Below are 15,309 nucleotides of genomic sequence, written 5' to 3' on the forward strand. Positions count from 1 at the left end.
ATGATGCTCGCCATCTTCCATCACATGCCAAACGGTAACATAATTATAACAGACAAGCTTAAGGTATATCCATTTTTATTGTCATAGACGTTGATTTCAAAGAATTGGATCTTATGAAAAGCAGGAAATAATGAATAAATGATCTGACAGGAATTATCCTATTCATTATGGCCAGTACTTAGGAAAAAAGAAAAAGCAAATTCATGGAATTTATAGCAATGTGGTCCAGAAATTGTCTAATTAAAATTTGCTTTTGTAGAAAACGATCAAAAGATTGTATTTTATGATTACCTGTTATACATAAATTTTCTTTTAGTTAAAAAAAAGAGGTTTTGGACAATTTTGTAAGTCATGAACTATACCATTATTTTTAAATGTCTGTTTTACTTAAGTGCCCATAAAACTACCATTATTGTCCATTATTTTTACAATTTGAACTCTATTATTTGAAAAGTCAGAGTCTTACCATGCACCCCACTCCCAGCCCTGCCCCTGCCCCGTTCCCCTGAGCTCACCACTTGTAATCATATTTTTGTCCTGCTGGACAACCAAGAGACCTGCTTATTCCTCTGTTTCTTGGTTTATAGGCGGGATCTGGCTGTTTTAACAGATCAGAAAGTTAGCTCAGTTGTTCCATTTCCCACTACACCTCTTTTCCCCGTTTTCCTTACAGTATTCCTTTTGGTTTCCCAAGTGATTACCTTTACAACTTGACTTATCTTAAAAGTCTTTTTCTTGATTGATAAATGGAATGATTCTGTGTAAACATGAGAATCTTTGCCCGTAGGGATTTCCACCTCTGTTCCCAAACTAGATCAGCTGTACTGTTTCTTTCATTGTTTGTAACATTTACATTCTATGCAATACTGCATAATTCATTTGTTTTCAAAATACACATGTCAATTATACTCTCTACATGAGTGAAACTTAAAAGATATTCTCTTGAATAATCCAAGTGATCCAAAAATATACTAAGCAAACATAGACGTTTCCTTTAACTGGGAAACTTTTCCATAAATATACCATGTTTCCCCGAAAATAAGACCTAGCCAGACAGTCAGTTCTAGTGCGTCTTTTGGAGGAAAAATTAACATAAGACTTACTAGTTTGCCTGGCTTCTAATACCCATTTAATGCATTTCTATATCTGTATAAGTACATGCGTAGAGTTTTAAAGAGCTGGAAGGAGCCATATATGCATTTATCTGGGACTTGCTTTATATATATATTTTCCCCCCTTTTTCTGCCTCTACCCACCCCTCACAATGGCTGCCGGCCACTCATGCTGGCCACTGGCTGCCCCTGGCAGCACACAGCAGCCCACGGCAGCTTACGCCAACCCTCAGCTACTCACCGCAGCCCAGCTCCAGAGAGAGCTGTTGTTCACAATCTTAGCTGTAGAGGTCGCGCCTCACTGGCCCATGTGAGAATTGAACTGGTGACCTCGGCGTTAGGAGTGCGGTGCTCCAACCACCTGAGCCACAGGGCCGGCCCTATATTTTTAACTTAATAGTATGTCTAGGAAGTTTGTCCATGGTAGCCCATAGGGCTGGCCTGATCCCACTTAATAGCTTCTGTCCAACAAATAAGGAAGAGATGAGTAGCGCACAGGCCAGGCCGCACTCAGCAGCCTTCCTAGGAGAGAGTCACGGTCCTCACGTTGTCCCTCCCCTCGGCCTCTCTCCTCCCTGCTGTCCTCTGCAGCAGCACTCTGGGACATAGCAGCACTAGGCGTCAGACCGGGAAAGGCTCTGGCCCAGGGCTGTAGGACGCTTCGGCTCCACGAAGGGGGCGCCACCTTCATGGCTGTGTGTGCAGGCTGTGCTGGGCAGTCCCATGACCTAGCCTCCCGGGTCCCTGCCTTGTTTGGACACCACTGAACATGGACGGTTGGGGAATGCCATCTCTTTTCCTGTGGTCAGGCTGTGCCTTCTCATCCTACTGGGATGTAATTGGCTTCCATGGGCTCCAAGGAACACTCGCTCCTACTCTTGGAGGCAAGCTGACCCTGACCTCTCAGCAGTGTGAATCCCATTGTGTGAATCATCATAAATTAATGACCCATTTCTCTGTTAACTGACATCTAATTTCAAAAATTTCCCTAGTGTTAGCTGTTATAAATAATGGTTTAATGATTCTCCTTGTGGATAAATTTCTGGAAATTGAACTCCTATATCCAAGAGTATCTGTATAGTTTAATTTTGAAAGCTCTCATCAGATGTCTTCCAAAGTTTCTGCTAACTTGTACTGTTATCACTAATTAATGTTATCGGTGTTCCTAAATCGTGCCCTGCTGGTACCTTAGGCTTTCGTTTGTATTTCTTTGGACTCATTGATTACCTTTTAATGCTTAGGTAACCGTTTGTAGCTCTCCAGTTATGAATTTCTTGGTTATATTCTTTATTCAGTTTTTGAGATTTTAATGTATTTTTTTCTTATTAATCATAGGTATCCATTTTGTAACCTGTGTATTAGTCATTTGTTTTTATATGTTGGGTATATTTTCTCCATCTCTTTGCCCTATCTTTTAATGGTATATCTGATATATTATGGTATATAGCAGTTTTAATTTTTATGAAGTATATTTTGCTACATCTTTTTGTAGCATTTAGGTTTTGAATTTTATTTAGGAAAGCGCTCTCCAACCAAGATTCTAAAAATATTTTCTTCTAGCACTTTTATAATTTAATGTTCCTATGTTAATTTTAAAATCCAAATAGCATTTATTTTGGCATGATGTAGGACCATAAGAATCAAATTTAGTTTTCCCCATGTAGTAGACAGTTGACTCAACACCATTTATTAAGATTATAGAAACCATCATTTCCTCATGGATCTGAAATGACTTTTTTATTCCTTATGTACATGGATCCCGGTGCGCTCTACCCTGGTGATGTACTTGGTTCAACACTCCAAATGACATTCATCTATTTGCCAAACATCGTTGATAATATGTCCCATTTTAGGCAAAGGAATATGCAGTTCTTTATGCTTGTAGCGTCTGTCCAGGTTTAAATTTAACCAGCACAAGTGCTCAGTCACCTAAAATTATCAGGCTCTTTCCTTCTGGCTCCTTTAGCGAGAACCGCAGTGCGGGAGGACCCGTGCCCCGGGCTGTGCTGCGTGAAGCGGGAAACAAGGCGCAGCGTGTGCGCTGGGGGCGTTGTCCCCGCTCCGCTGCCCCGCAGCTTCGCGCAGTTTCTCTCTCCCACGCACGTTTCCCGTCTCCTTAGACTGGATTTTTGCCCAGTAAATTTATAATTAAATACTGCTGGTTTAAAAAATGTGATAACTTCTTAGGTTTAATTTGCATAAAGATTTTCTTTGGACTATTGTTCATGTTTTATTGCTGTTATACAGATATCGTAGGAACCCCTTTCCGCTGCGCTTTTAGAGAAATGTGTAGTATAGTGTGTACTATTGATCTAGAGTGTAGTATTGATACAGTGTGTAGTATTGATATACTTATTCTAATACATAGACTTAACCACAGAGTAATTATTTTTCAAGGATATAAGTTCAAAGAGTATATTCTGAACAGACAGGAAAAATTACTTTTCTAAACATACACACTGTATAACTTGGGAATTTGTTTTTATTCAAATGAACTGAAATCGCTTTTCGTATACAGTAGGCGAATGGCTAATAATGATCCAGATCGTTGACCTGTCTTGCATTTACTAGAAAGACTAGTAGTACTAATAAGAAAGTGAGTTTAGTACCTACCGTATTTTCCAGGCATGTTTAATATCATTTACCTTAACCCTCAGGAAGCCTACGAGATGTGTATGTTATTCCCATGAAACAACACAAAACATGCTCTGTGGTCAGAAAGTTTGGGAAGCAAAGTGTTAAACACAACTAACATGTTTTTAAGTAGAACTTCCAGAGTTTCGTTTATGTCAATTCACCCACGTAACACGCCAAATTGGTACTAATAGATCAAGACAACCATTACTTTCCCACAGTAGAATTTGGGAGTGGAGAGGCTGATGCCTCGCTTCCCTTGGAGAGAGAATCCAGTGTTCATTTAGGAGCTCTGTGCCAGTGGTCTGTATATTAATCATTTGTTTTTATACTACATGTTGCATATATTTACTTCTTTGCCCTGTCTTTTTACTTACGATATATTATGCTATATCTATGTGTGTGTGTATCTGTGTGTGTGTGTATGTGTGTGTGTACACACACACACACACGTCTGTATATGTACACTCTTCTAGGCACTTTAGTCCGTGCCATCTGTGCCCCACTCTCTGCATTTCAGTTTCTTGATCAGTAATAAAATATTATCGATACACACTAATTAATACATAGAAACTGCCTGATTGTGTCTTAGTGATTGTGATTTATTACTGGCTCAGGTCTTTCTGCTTTTGTAGTTAACTCATTAACTCACAGTGTTTGCCGTGCCTGCTCACGACCACCGACTTGTGACTTGTGACGTGATGGTGTGGGTGGGCAGCCATGATTGGGGGAAGAAAGGACTCAGAAGGATGCACTCTACCAGACGTGACCCTCCTGCAGCCTGGTTCATCATAACAGATTGGCACATGCACAGGCAGACCACAGACCTTACACGCACACCTCATTTTATTGTGCTTTATTGCAAAAAACCCAGACACTGCATTTTTTACAAGTTGAAGGAAAGACCCTCCACCAGCAAAAAGATTACGACTTGCTGAAGGCTCAGAGGATGGTTAGTATTTTTTAGCAATAAAGTATTTTTTAATTAAGGTATATGCATTGTTTTTTTAGATGAATGTTATTGCACACTTAATAGGCTACAGTATAGTGTAAACATAACTTTTATGTGCTCTGGGAAAGCAAAAAATCTGTGTAACTCACTTTATTGCGATATTCACTTTATTGCAGTACTCTGGAATCAAACCTGCAATGTTGCCAAAGTACGCCTTATAATAGAAAGCCCAGAATTAGCTTCAAATAAATAAAATATTGATGAAGGTGTCATTTGAAGTCAGTAGGGGAAAGATGGAATATTAATGACAGGTATTGAGAGATCTGGCTCGCAGTCTGGATCCACACTTTGTCCACACTCTAGGATTATTTTGAAATGGACCTTGTATTTAATGAAATGTAATGCAACTATACGAATACTAGAACCAAATTTGAAGTGATTATTTTATGACCTCCAAGTACGGAAGCCAGGGCGAGAGATGAACAACAGCAAAAACAAACTTTCGCCTTTTGGAGGATACCAGAAGCAAAGTCAAAAGGAAAAGTTTAAATTAAGGAAAAAAATTTGCAACTTTGTCACAGAGTCAGTCTCCTTAATACATAAGAGAATGACTAACAACCCTGTAGAAAAAAGCAGGTCGAAATTATGAACAGACAATACATAGAAAATACATAATGTCATTCCAGTATTTGAAAAAGTACTTAACCTCATTCATTACAGAGAAATGCAAATTTAAACTTAAAAATTGAAAATTGAAACTCCAGTGAGCTACCATTTTTTACCTACCACATTGGCAAAAATTCAACAGTTTGGTAACACACTACATTGGCAAGAATGCGCAGAAACAGGCTCTCTCAAACGTTGTTGGTGGAAGTGTAAATTGCTCCAACTCCTCTGGAGGGCAATTTGGCAGAATTTATCAAAATTACTAAAGCATATGCCCGTTGACACTTGAAGCAATTCCACTTGGCATCATGAGATTCTCTTGGCACCCTGAAAAATGGAAAATGTTTTCCAGGATTAGTCTTTGCAACCTTGTTTACTAGCAAATGGTTGGGAACAGCCTAAATGCGCGTCCGTGGAGGATCAGCTAACTAGGGTACACCGTGTCCTTACTGTGAAATAGTCACAGCGATTGAAGCAGGAGAAAACGAAGGTGGGAGGCAGTAGGAGTGCGGGGAGAGGCCTCAGGACACTCAGACGTACAGGAAGAGCCCACGCTGCGGTGTCAGGTGAGGGAAGCAAGGTGCCCACGTGGGTTCTGGTAACAAGTTCACAGACGACAAGGGGCGGGGGGGGCGAATATACAGCATATGTGTTCCCTGAAGGGGTCTCTTTTCTCCCAGAAGGTGGATGAGAAGGTACGGATTGTACTCCCCCAGATTGTATGTGCTGTCGGACTTGGATGTTTAAAATACGTGGGTGGATGTTTGTTCGACAACTTCAGTGATGCTTTTTTAATAACCGGAATGAGATACATCAAAAGAGGGGAAAATACTTAGAATTGTTTTAAATTTCCTTCTCCTTAGGTTTAATAACAAATGTAATTTATGCGTTTGTGTTAATAAGCAGTGAGTTAGTGTATAGTGCTGACAAGTAATTTTGTGGCATTCTGGAAGTACTTGTGTTCTATTTATTAATGTAAAATGCATTGCCTTGGAACTGAGTAAAATGTTTCCTTCCTATGTATGTTTTAAAGAATTCCTAAAATTAGTCAGCTCCCATCTCAGATCCTTTTGCTAATTGCCCAGCCTGCTGTTCTCTCTTGTTCTCTCTCCCTCCCCCTCCTCTTCCCTCCCCCTCCACCTCCCGCTAGCCTTCTTCCTTCCCTCCCCCCTCTCCTCCCCTCCCTCCCCTCCCCCCAACCCCTCCCCTCCCCTCCCCTTCCCCCGCCTCCCCCTCCCTGTCCCCATTCTTCACCAGTCCCACTTCAGTTGTGCCTTCCGGTCACTCCTCATATGTTCTTTTCGGGGAAAATCATTTTCGGTCTCAATACCATTCAGAATGATTTAGCGGATGGTGTCCAGTCTATTTCCTGCTCCCTGCATCGTGTGACTTGGCTGCATATTTAACTTTGTGTTAGTGGTATCCTCAAGCGTAGGTACTGAAGTTGGCCTCAACTGTATAGACGCTACTTCAGACGACAGTGACATCATACGTCGTATCTTTTACTTTTAGGCTTGAAAAGTTTGACTGTGTAGGTGTGAAAAGCTCCTTTGTGTCCCAATATATTAAAAAGTTACATATTTCATGACATTAGATATGGAAAAACAGATTACGATGGCATACAAATGCACTATTATCCATGAAATATGTGAAATGTATCTTTTCTATTGCAGATAAACATTGCCTACTTTTTCTCCTTGTTTATATGTTTGTGTGTATAAAACATAGAATTATAAATATATATACTCACATGCATTATATACATAAAATATATAAACGGTATATGTATAGCATAAATAAAATATACATGTACATATGTATAAAAATATGTATGTGTGAAATGGTCCTTAATACCTTTTAAGATACCAAGTTCCACACCACTTTTTCTTGCTTGCACCTATATTTTTAAATAAAAAGAAGCCTGTCACTTTTTAAAATCCTCCCATGCCCCTTACTTGCTTCAGTAATAGTCCCAATTATTAGATTCCTCATGCCATTTAGGTGCTAAGATGTACTGGTTTATTTTTGTCTAAGATGCACCCTTCTGAAAAACAAAATATTCTGTTTTCAAAGTCATCTCTCTTTTTTCACTAAAGAGTACGATCCATTGCTTGTATTGTCCGCCATTTCATAAGTTGTGTATCATACATTGAAATGAGTGTATTTTGGTAATTTTCATTTCTCCACCTGATCAGTGATGGTCTTTGATGACTCGTAATGCTTCGCTTTTTCCATAAGGAAATCATGCAGGTGGTACCAGAGGATCAACAGTCCTAATAAACAGCACTAACTAAGTACAGTAGTGGCTTTTTGTTTTCCCGCCCCAATGTCAGTAAACAATAGTGAGTTAAGGGAATCATTTGGAACAGTTCACCCAGCTGGTTGGGGAATTAAAAAAGTGGTCTTCTTCCTTTTAATTATCAAAAAAGTAGACGTTTGTTTCATCCACCTTCAGATATTTTCCTGTTACTTCTGTCAACACAATGCAGAGCTGTTATTCCAAGGATATTTAGACATTTAAGAGACTCTACAACCCCGTCCTTTTCTTAGAATGTGTGGTGTTTTTGTTGTGGAAATACCACAAGGACAATGGGCGTGGTATACCTGAAAATAACACTGGCCTTGAAAACGGAAAACCTGCGCTGAGATTCTGTCTTAGCGGCTTTCTAGCCATTGACCCTTGATGGTCTGCTCCTCTCCCGGGTAGTCCCGTCCTTCTCTGTAACGTCATTGGAAGTCTGCACGCCAGGAAATCCTGTGAGAGCCTCAGTTGGCGAGGCCACTGGCAGGCGTGTAGAGAATGTTAGGTGCTTCAGTCTGTCCCTCTTCCAGTGAGTATCAACTAACAGTAGGAGATTTATGTAAAAAGCAAGATTGGTAACCCAGTAGTGACAAGAAAGAGAAGCGGTGTTTGCCAGTGCTCGCTAGTGGACTTACGTGGGGCCTAAGTTCTAGAGAAGCTTCACTCAAAGCTGTCAGAGCCCTTGTCGGAGGCACGTGGGAACACTGAGAAAATCTCTGCCGTTCCAGTTCCTCACCTCCTCCTCCTTCTCCTCTTCTGTCTGGTGTTACTTTAAATGTTTTTAAAGATGTAAGGAACATATAAAGGAACATTAAGGTCCATTTGGAAAAGAAAGAGCGAGGGGCGTTGCTGTAGCTGCATTAGCGTTCGGTGTTTTTCTAGTCTAAACACAGAGGGATCTGTGTCTGGCTTACTCTTCCTATCCGTGTGTCGTGGGCAGGGACACTTGATGGCGGACTCTTTCCCACGGGAATATCTCTTGGATCCAGCAGAGGACTGTTCCTGTAACACAGGACATTTCCGCTTCATCCAGAGTTGGTAGGAAAGGATGTCCTGTCCCCAACGTTTGCGGAATTCTATCCTGAGTGCCATTTTCATGAACCTGGCCTTGCTTAAATGGTCCTTCTCCAGACTCTCTTGTCATCAGTGACTCGATAACGTGTTTGCTGGGCCTGGGGACTTCTAATGTCCTTTGCTGCCTTTACGTGTGAGTGAGGACGTACGTGGCTGCTGTGAAATTGGTGGGTTGTAACCATTGTTGCTTTCTTCAGCATTATTTCCCAGGGTGTAGTCCCTGGAAAGTAAACATCGTGATGTGGTGGAATATTATGCACAGATGCCATCCCCCTTGGAAGTCTTGAGGCGATGTAGCCCTACATTGTAGAGCCTTCCAGAATCTGATGTGCGTTCTGGCCTGTGATCGCCAACTACTGTGTCCCAGCTTAGTTGGTCATGGAAGCTGTTCTTAGATAACATCTTGCAGGTTTCTGCTTTTCAGCCATCCCTCAGGAAACGCTCATACACAGTGCTCACATTTTTTCTGACACTTAGTCTTGCTTTGGGGGAAATCAGAGGCCAGCCTGATTTTTTTTGTTTCTTTCTAGTTCAGCCCCCTTCCGCACCTGCTTGAATTTGTAGGGCTGTTTTTCCTACTCTTCTAACAACAACAAAGACAAAAGCAGCTGTGTGTTCAGAAAGGGTCCAATGCAAAGACTCCTCACGGAGCAGCACTGCTCCTGGTCCCACTTTCCTGGTCATTTCAGGGCTGTGTCCTGGGAGCTGTAGGAAAACAGTGGGCGATGAGCCCACTCTTAGTTTCAGGGGCATGTTGCGTATCATTGTGCGATGTTTTTGGTCCATCACTCTTATAAACCTACACCAATATGGAAAACTCACTGACACTTAACGCATTGTGCAAATATGAGGGTGGGAGACTGTTTCGAGCTACTTTTCCATCTTTAAACTGTTTTAGAGCCCTACTTGGAAGCAGCTCACTGGACGAAACTTAAAAGCCGAAGCTTCGTTGTTTCCTTAATGCTCTAAATGCAGTGGAGGAGACAGTGCTTTCCTCTGTACTGCTCCTCCCTCCATTAGAAAGGTGAGTTTTCAGGGTTCCGGAAGCTCCTTCACTGCCCTCAAGTGGTACCAGAATAATTTGATATGAAAGTCAAAGAACCTGGGGTTTTGTACTTGCGGTTCTGCCTGGAAATGAATCACTAAGGTGAAAGACCAACTTAAAAGTGAGCACCAGGGTGACCAAAACTACCAGCGTTATCAGATGACGGTGTTACACAAATTAGTTACTATATGAGTACAACACTTAGCGAGTTCTGCTATGTAAGTGTCAGCTAATGTCATTATTTGTGGTCTAATGTTACTGATTTGACTTCAATTCATTTACCTTTCTTTTTTCATTGGTAGGTCAAACTGTGCTGAAAATATCCGCAAACACATTTTGCACACTGGCAAGCACGAGGGGGTCAAGATGTACAACTGCCCCAAATGCGATTACGGAACAAACGTCCCCGTGGAGTTTCGGAACCACCTGAAAGAGCAACATCCTGATATCGAAAACCCAGACCTGGCTTACTTGCATGCAGGTAAGGGACCGAGACTGTTCCCACACTTGCGGTGTTGAGGAGGATTTCATTTTGTCCGTCCCAGTAGTCGTAATGCTGTTTGTCCATTTCCATCCTTTATTCAGAGGTAAGAGAGTATGTGACAGTATCTGCTCTGAGACTTACAAGGAAGCGCGGTCCAGTCTTAGCCCCCTCACTATGAAAATGGGTCCTTGCGATTATATTTCATCAAGAGCCAACAGGAGAATAATTATCCCAGGACAGCAAAGTTAGTAATAGCAGATGTTCAAAGCACAGTTGAACAGAAATTATGGTAGTTGTTTGTGCTTTATATTTTGACTAATTGGTAACATTTTCAATTTATTTTAAAAAATGTTTGTGACTTAAAATGTTACGCCCTGCCCGTCTGTCCCACGTTTTCCAGTGACGACCTGGAGAGGAAAAGAGTGGGACTGAGGAGACAGTAAAACAGAGTGCTTGGGGGAACGTAGTGCCTGCCACTCTCCCCCAGAAATTAGGAGGCCCTGTTCCCTGGGTTTTAGGGACATGCTGAGATGGCAAGGCTGCCAAGATTGTTCTAGCGGTGTTGGATTGGAAGTCAGATACCTGGAAGGTTCTGAGATGGGGTGCTCACTGCAGGTTCAGCATCTCTGTTCCTGCAGCCCAGCTTTCTGTTTCATTAACAGACGTGCCTGGAGTGCTGAATTCTTACTGTGCAGACCAATGAAGTGAGGGACTATGAGTTCGACACCGTATTTCGGGAAGTCCTTACCCTGAAGGAAATGTAGAGAAAGTTGCGAAGTGTAGCTCAAACAGTGCAGTGTTTGCATACTGCCCAGGGACACGGGGATGCTTTCGGAGACGCTTGGGCACCCCTTAACGCTGTGCTGACTCTCTCCTCTTCCCTTGTTGGCGTGTGGACACCGGCAGGCTGACCTCATCGTACCCCACATTGCTCATATGTAACTCTGTGTGGTGGTTTTGTTTACAGGATCAGTGTGAGAATTTACGGCTGTGACACTCTTAGCATAGCACCCTGTACGCCTAGCGTACTTGGGGATCGTGGGTCGTGTGCTGATGCTAGACAGGTGACGGTAGTGTTCGAAAGTCATGGGAGGGTCCACCTAAAATGCAAGACTGTTTGTAAAATATGTAAACAACATTTGCTCATATACTATCTACGTTAAAGGAAACAGAACTTGATAATGATTTGAGTTAGAATAATATTCTTAATACATTGGACAATGTCTCCATATAAGGTTGTTTTCTGCTGGTATGTTCTTTCATACTTGTTTATGTTCGTATGATCGACTATTAAAGTAATGGTAGAATGTTTGACTTAGTAATCTCTGTTGTATTCATGGCTGTTTTTTAAAAAAACAAACAGAGGTCAGTGCTCTTTGCATTTTGGTGTGGTTGTTATTGGCTAGGAACTAGACAGTTAATCAGCTTCACTTCACAAAAGCCAATGAAGTCAAATGAAAGTATCTCTTGGTCATCAGTACCCATGGGTCCTTCGTTAATATGAATGCATGACAATTCACGTGCAGAACTACTGCCTATCAAGAGAGGTGCTTCCAGAAACCACCCAGCAAAACCATCTCAGTTGATCGTGGCTTGTCAGCAAAGTACCGTTTCCCAGGTGACATCACTGCGCCTGCTTGTCCAAGTGAGACATTGCCATATTCTGTCTCCAATTAGACATTAAACGTGGGTTATTCCCCTAAAATAAAGAACCTCTAACTTTTAAAAGAAGTAGACATCAAAGGAAGGGAGGGAAGCTAATTGTGGGCTGCAGAAATCCATTCCTTTCCTTCCGCACGGGAAGGAAGACGGCTTGGCTTCCGCTCTCGCTGCCCTTGTGATGCGTGATCCTACTGGTGTGTTTGAAACATCATTTGCATAAAAAGTTTTAAAAATTTATGCTAGTTTCCTTGTGCGTGTGTGTGGGTGCACGTGTGTGTATAAGTCTAGTTTTCTGTTTATATTTTTATAGTTCTGTTAATGACTTTCTGCTACATAAGTCACAGTAGCATCTCTCAGTATTTTCACAGAGGAAATCCATATGGTACGTATGGGCGTCAAATGTTTATTCCTCCCTCTGCGTGGCAATATTGCTCTTCAATGATATTTTTGCTTTGATAAGCTTAGTTCAGTTAATAAAAAAATTAGAAAAGGTAAAGGTTTTTAAAATGACTCTTTAACCTTGTAATTCTGAATCATTTGTAATACATTTAAGGGTGTGTGAAGCGCGTCTTCTGAGTATAAAATGGTGAATCAGACCGTTGGTGTTCTTCCTTCCATATTGTTTGGCGGCGTGATCAGGCACCGCGGGTGACAGGTCCCTGATGGGTGGGGCTGGGAAAAGTTCTGCTGTGGCGTAAAATCCTAGCAGTGCTCTTTGCCCAGCTTTGAATGATACTGTCAGCTGCCTTCTCTGGAATCTGCACCAGTAATGTATTGAGAATTTGGTAGCTCCAAATTCAGTGAAGCATGTTGTGTAATTCTTTTAATAAAAGATTGAGTTTAAAATTCCCCCAAAACATGATAGTCTCAAGATCCATCCATGTTGTCGCAAATGGCAGTATTTCTTATGGCCAAGTAGTATTCCATTGTGTATATGTACCACAGCTTTTTTACCTAATCACCTACTGAAGGACACTTTGGTTGTTTCCAGGATGGTAGAAGAGGAAAATGGGGGTCAAATATACAGTGACAGAAGGAGATTTGACTCTGGGTGGTGAATACACAATGCAATCTATAGATGATGGATTATAGAATTGTGCACTTGAAACCTATATAATTGTATTAACCAATGTCACCCCAATAAATTTAATTTAAAAATAAAAAATAAATCAATCAATAAATAAAAAGTAAAATTAAAAATAAATAAGTGAAACTACCCCAAAACCAACACTCTGGTCTTGACGTGGCTATGCCATTCATATCAAACATCTGAAAGACCATTAGAAGGAAAACGGTAAACAACAGAAACAGAAAAGATTATAAATGATGTCATTTGGGGTATTTTAAATTTTAGTTGAGATATTGTGTGGAAATTTATACGTTAAAAGAAGGCATTTAATTTTTGTTGGAAAACAGCTCTGCAGAGGTGATGTCCCTGGGGGGTGTACCCTCCGGGGGTGTCTACGTGGAGATGGGCCCACAGTTCCATAGGTGATGGGATGGCTGCAAAGAACACAGAGCCAGAGTCCATAGGAGACCAGATCCACGTCCCCATGTACCACTTTGTGACACTGGGCCGCTCTGCTGACATCTCTGGGCTTCTAATTCCTTATCAGCGAAGTTCGGAGTCTGTAGAAACAGTCTCTCAAGTCGCTTCGAGCTGTAGCGTTCCCAGGGTTTCTGTAGGCCTAGCCTGTGGGGGAGGCCAGGTTTTCACTGCAGCTTTCACCCCCTTGTTGAGTGATGCTGCAGTCTGTGTTTACCCTCTGGTGTCCCCTCTGTAATATGGGGACAGTGATGGCTACGACACAAGAACTTTCAGATAACGTAAGCTGGTGGACGTGATAAGACACTGGTCCGTGGGGGTTCAATATTCTCTGTTGCTTCTGTTGATGAACCACTGTCTTTCTTCTCAGTAATTTTCAGGAACTAGAAGAATGATTTTGCTGTCATTTTCCATTTTATATTCAGAGAATGAAAGGCTATATGTAAGCTTAATTTGGGTTGTAGCTTTGTTTGGAAAACAAGAGAAAGTGGTTATTTTTTAAATAAAAGTGGATTATTTAGAAACATTATTCAGTATGCAGGCATTTTGGGAATTTCTAGTTATCGTTTTCTTAACTATCAAAACAGTAATATAAATGGATTTCTAGCATACATATATGGTGCTTGCAGACATAATATAAATTATTTCAATTCCTTGAAAGTTGTTTGTGCTTTCTTCATGCCCAACGTTTCGTGAGTTGGGCACATGTTTGATGTTATATTCTGTGTTCCCTATGTGTCACTTAGGTCAAATTTGTGTCCTGTGTTGTTCAGATTGTCTCTATTCTCACTTGTGATTTTTTTATGCTACTACCTCTATCAGCTATTAAAGTTGCCCACTATGTGGATTTGTCTATTTTTCCTTTTAATGCTATTAATTTTGGCTTTACATATTTTGAAGATATATTGGTGGTACTCAGAACTTTAGGATTGTTTTATCTACATGCACATGTATGTTAAAGAACACACATGTATTCTCTTAGAAGTATGAATGTTCCCTTTTGTCTGTAGTAATACTTTTTGCCGTCATTCTGTGCTTCACGTTGAGATAGCTCCACCAGCTTCCTCGGAAGCAGCTCATAGCTTTATCTGCAGGGACGGTTTTAATCTTTTCTGGGAAGTAGTCTTTTCCTTGAGTATTTAGACTTAATATGATTATTGATACATTCATCATAGTCAGAAACCGGAACTACCCAAATGTCCATCAGGTGGAATGTAGGAAGGTTGTACTTACCTATTGGGACGGAATGCTGCACATTGAGAAGGATGAACTATATCCAAAGCAAACACACGAGTAAATCTCACAGTAATATCTGTGGGTGAAATAAGTGACACACACAGGAGCACAGCCCATATGGTTCCACGTTCATTAAATGTAAAAAAGCAGGTCCTGGGGACAAGGACGGGTGCATTGATGCTGTTTCTTATTCCTGATGTTGGGACCCCTTGTCCTCAGCCAGAGAAAACCCCCCAGGCTCATCTGTGTGCTGTGCACTTTCCTGCATGTACGTTTTTTGTTGTTTAAACTGGATTCACTTACTCTGCAAGTATCTAAAGAGGTTCATTTACGTCCGCTGTAGATCTAATGAGATTTGACCATCCCATTAATCCCCACAAAATTGACATTAAAGTGGGCAGAATTCTTTCTGTCACTGTACATTGTAATTTTTTTCTGTTTAGTGAAATCCGTTTCATCTCATATGTGACCTTTCCTTGATCTGTCTAATTTTAGCAGTTGCACCGCTGCTATCCTGTTATCCCTGAGTAAGCCCGGTGTTCAGCCATCGCACTTTGAGAAGGAATGAAATGTACTTTTGTGTTTGCGGTACAGGG

The 15,309-nt window shown here is 41.2% G+C and overlaps 1 protein-coding gene across 1 annotated transcript in view; it reads left to right on the forward strand.

Moving 5' to 3' along the window:
• ZNF407 (zinc finger protein 407) overlaps window positions 1-15,309 on the forward strand; it is a 378,271-nt gene that overhangs the window by 243,875 nt on the left and 119,087 nt on the right. Inside the window, exon 8 of the mRNA XM_019715496.3 lies at window positions 10,088-10,266. Within this exon, the coding sequence (XP_019571055.3) occupies window positions 10,088-10,266 (179 nt within the window). The remainder of the gene's footprint in view (window positions 1-10,087; window positions 10,267-15,309) is intronic.

This window comes from Rhinolophus sinicus, chromosome 4 (genome assembly GCF_057876585.1).
Source record: "Rhinolophus sinicus isolate RSI-liver-muscle chromosome 4, RSI-T2T, whole genome shotgun sequence".
NCBI lineage: Eukaryota > Metazoa > Chordata > Mammalia > Chiroptera > Rhinolophidae > Rhinolophus > Rhinolophus sinicus.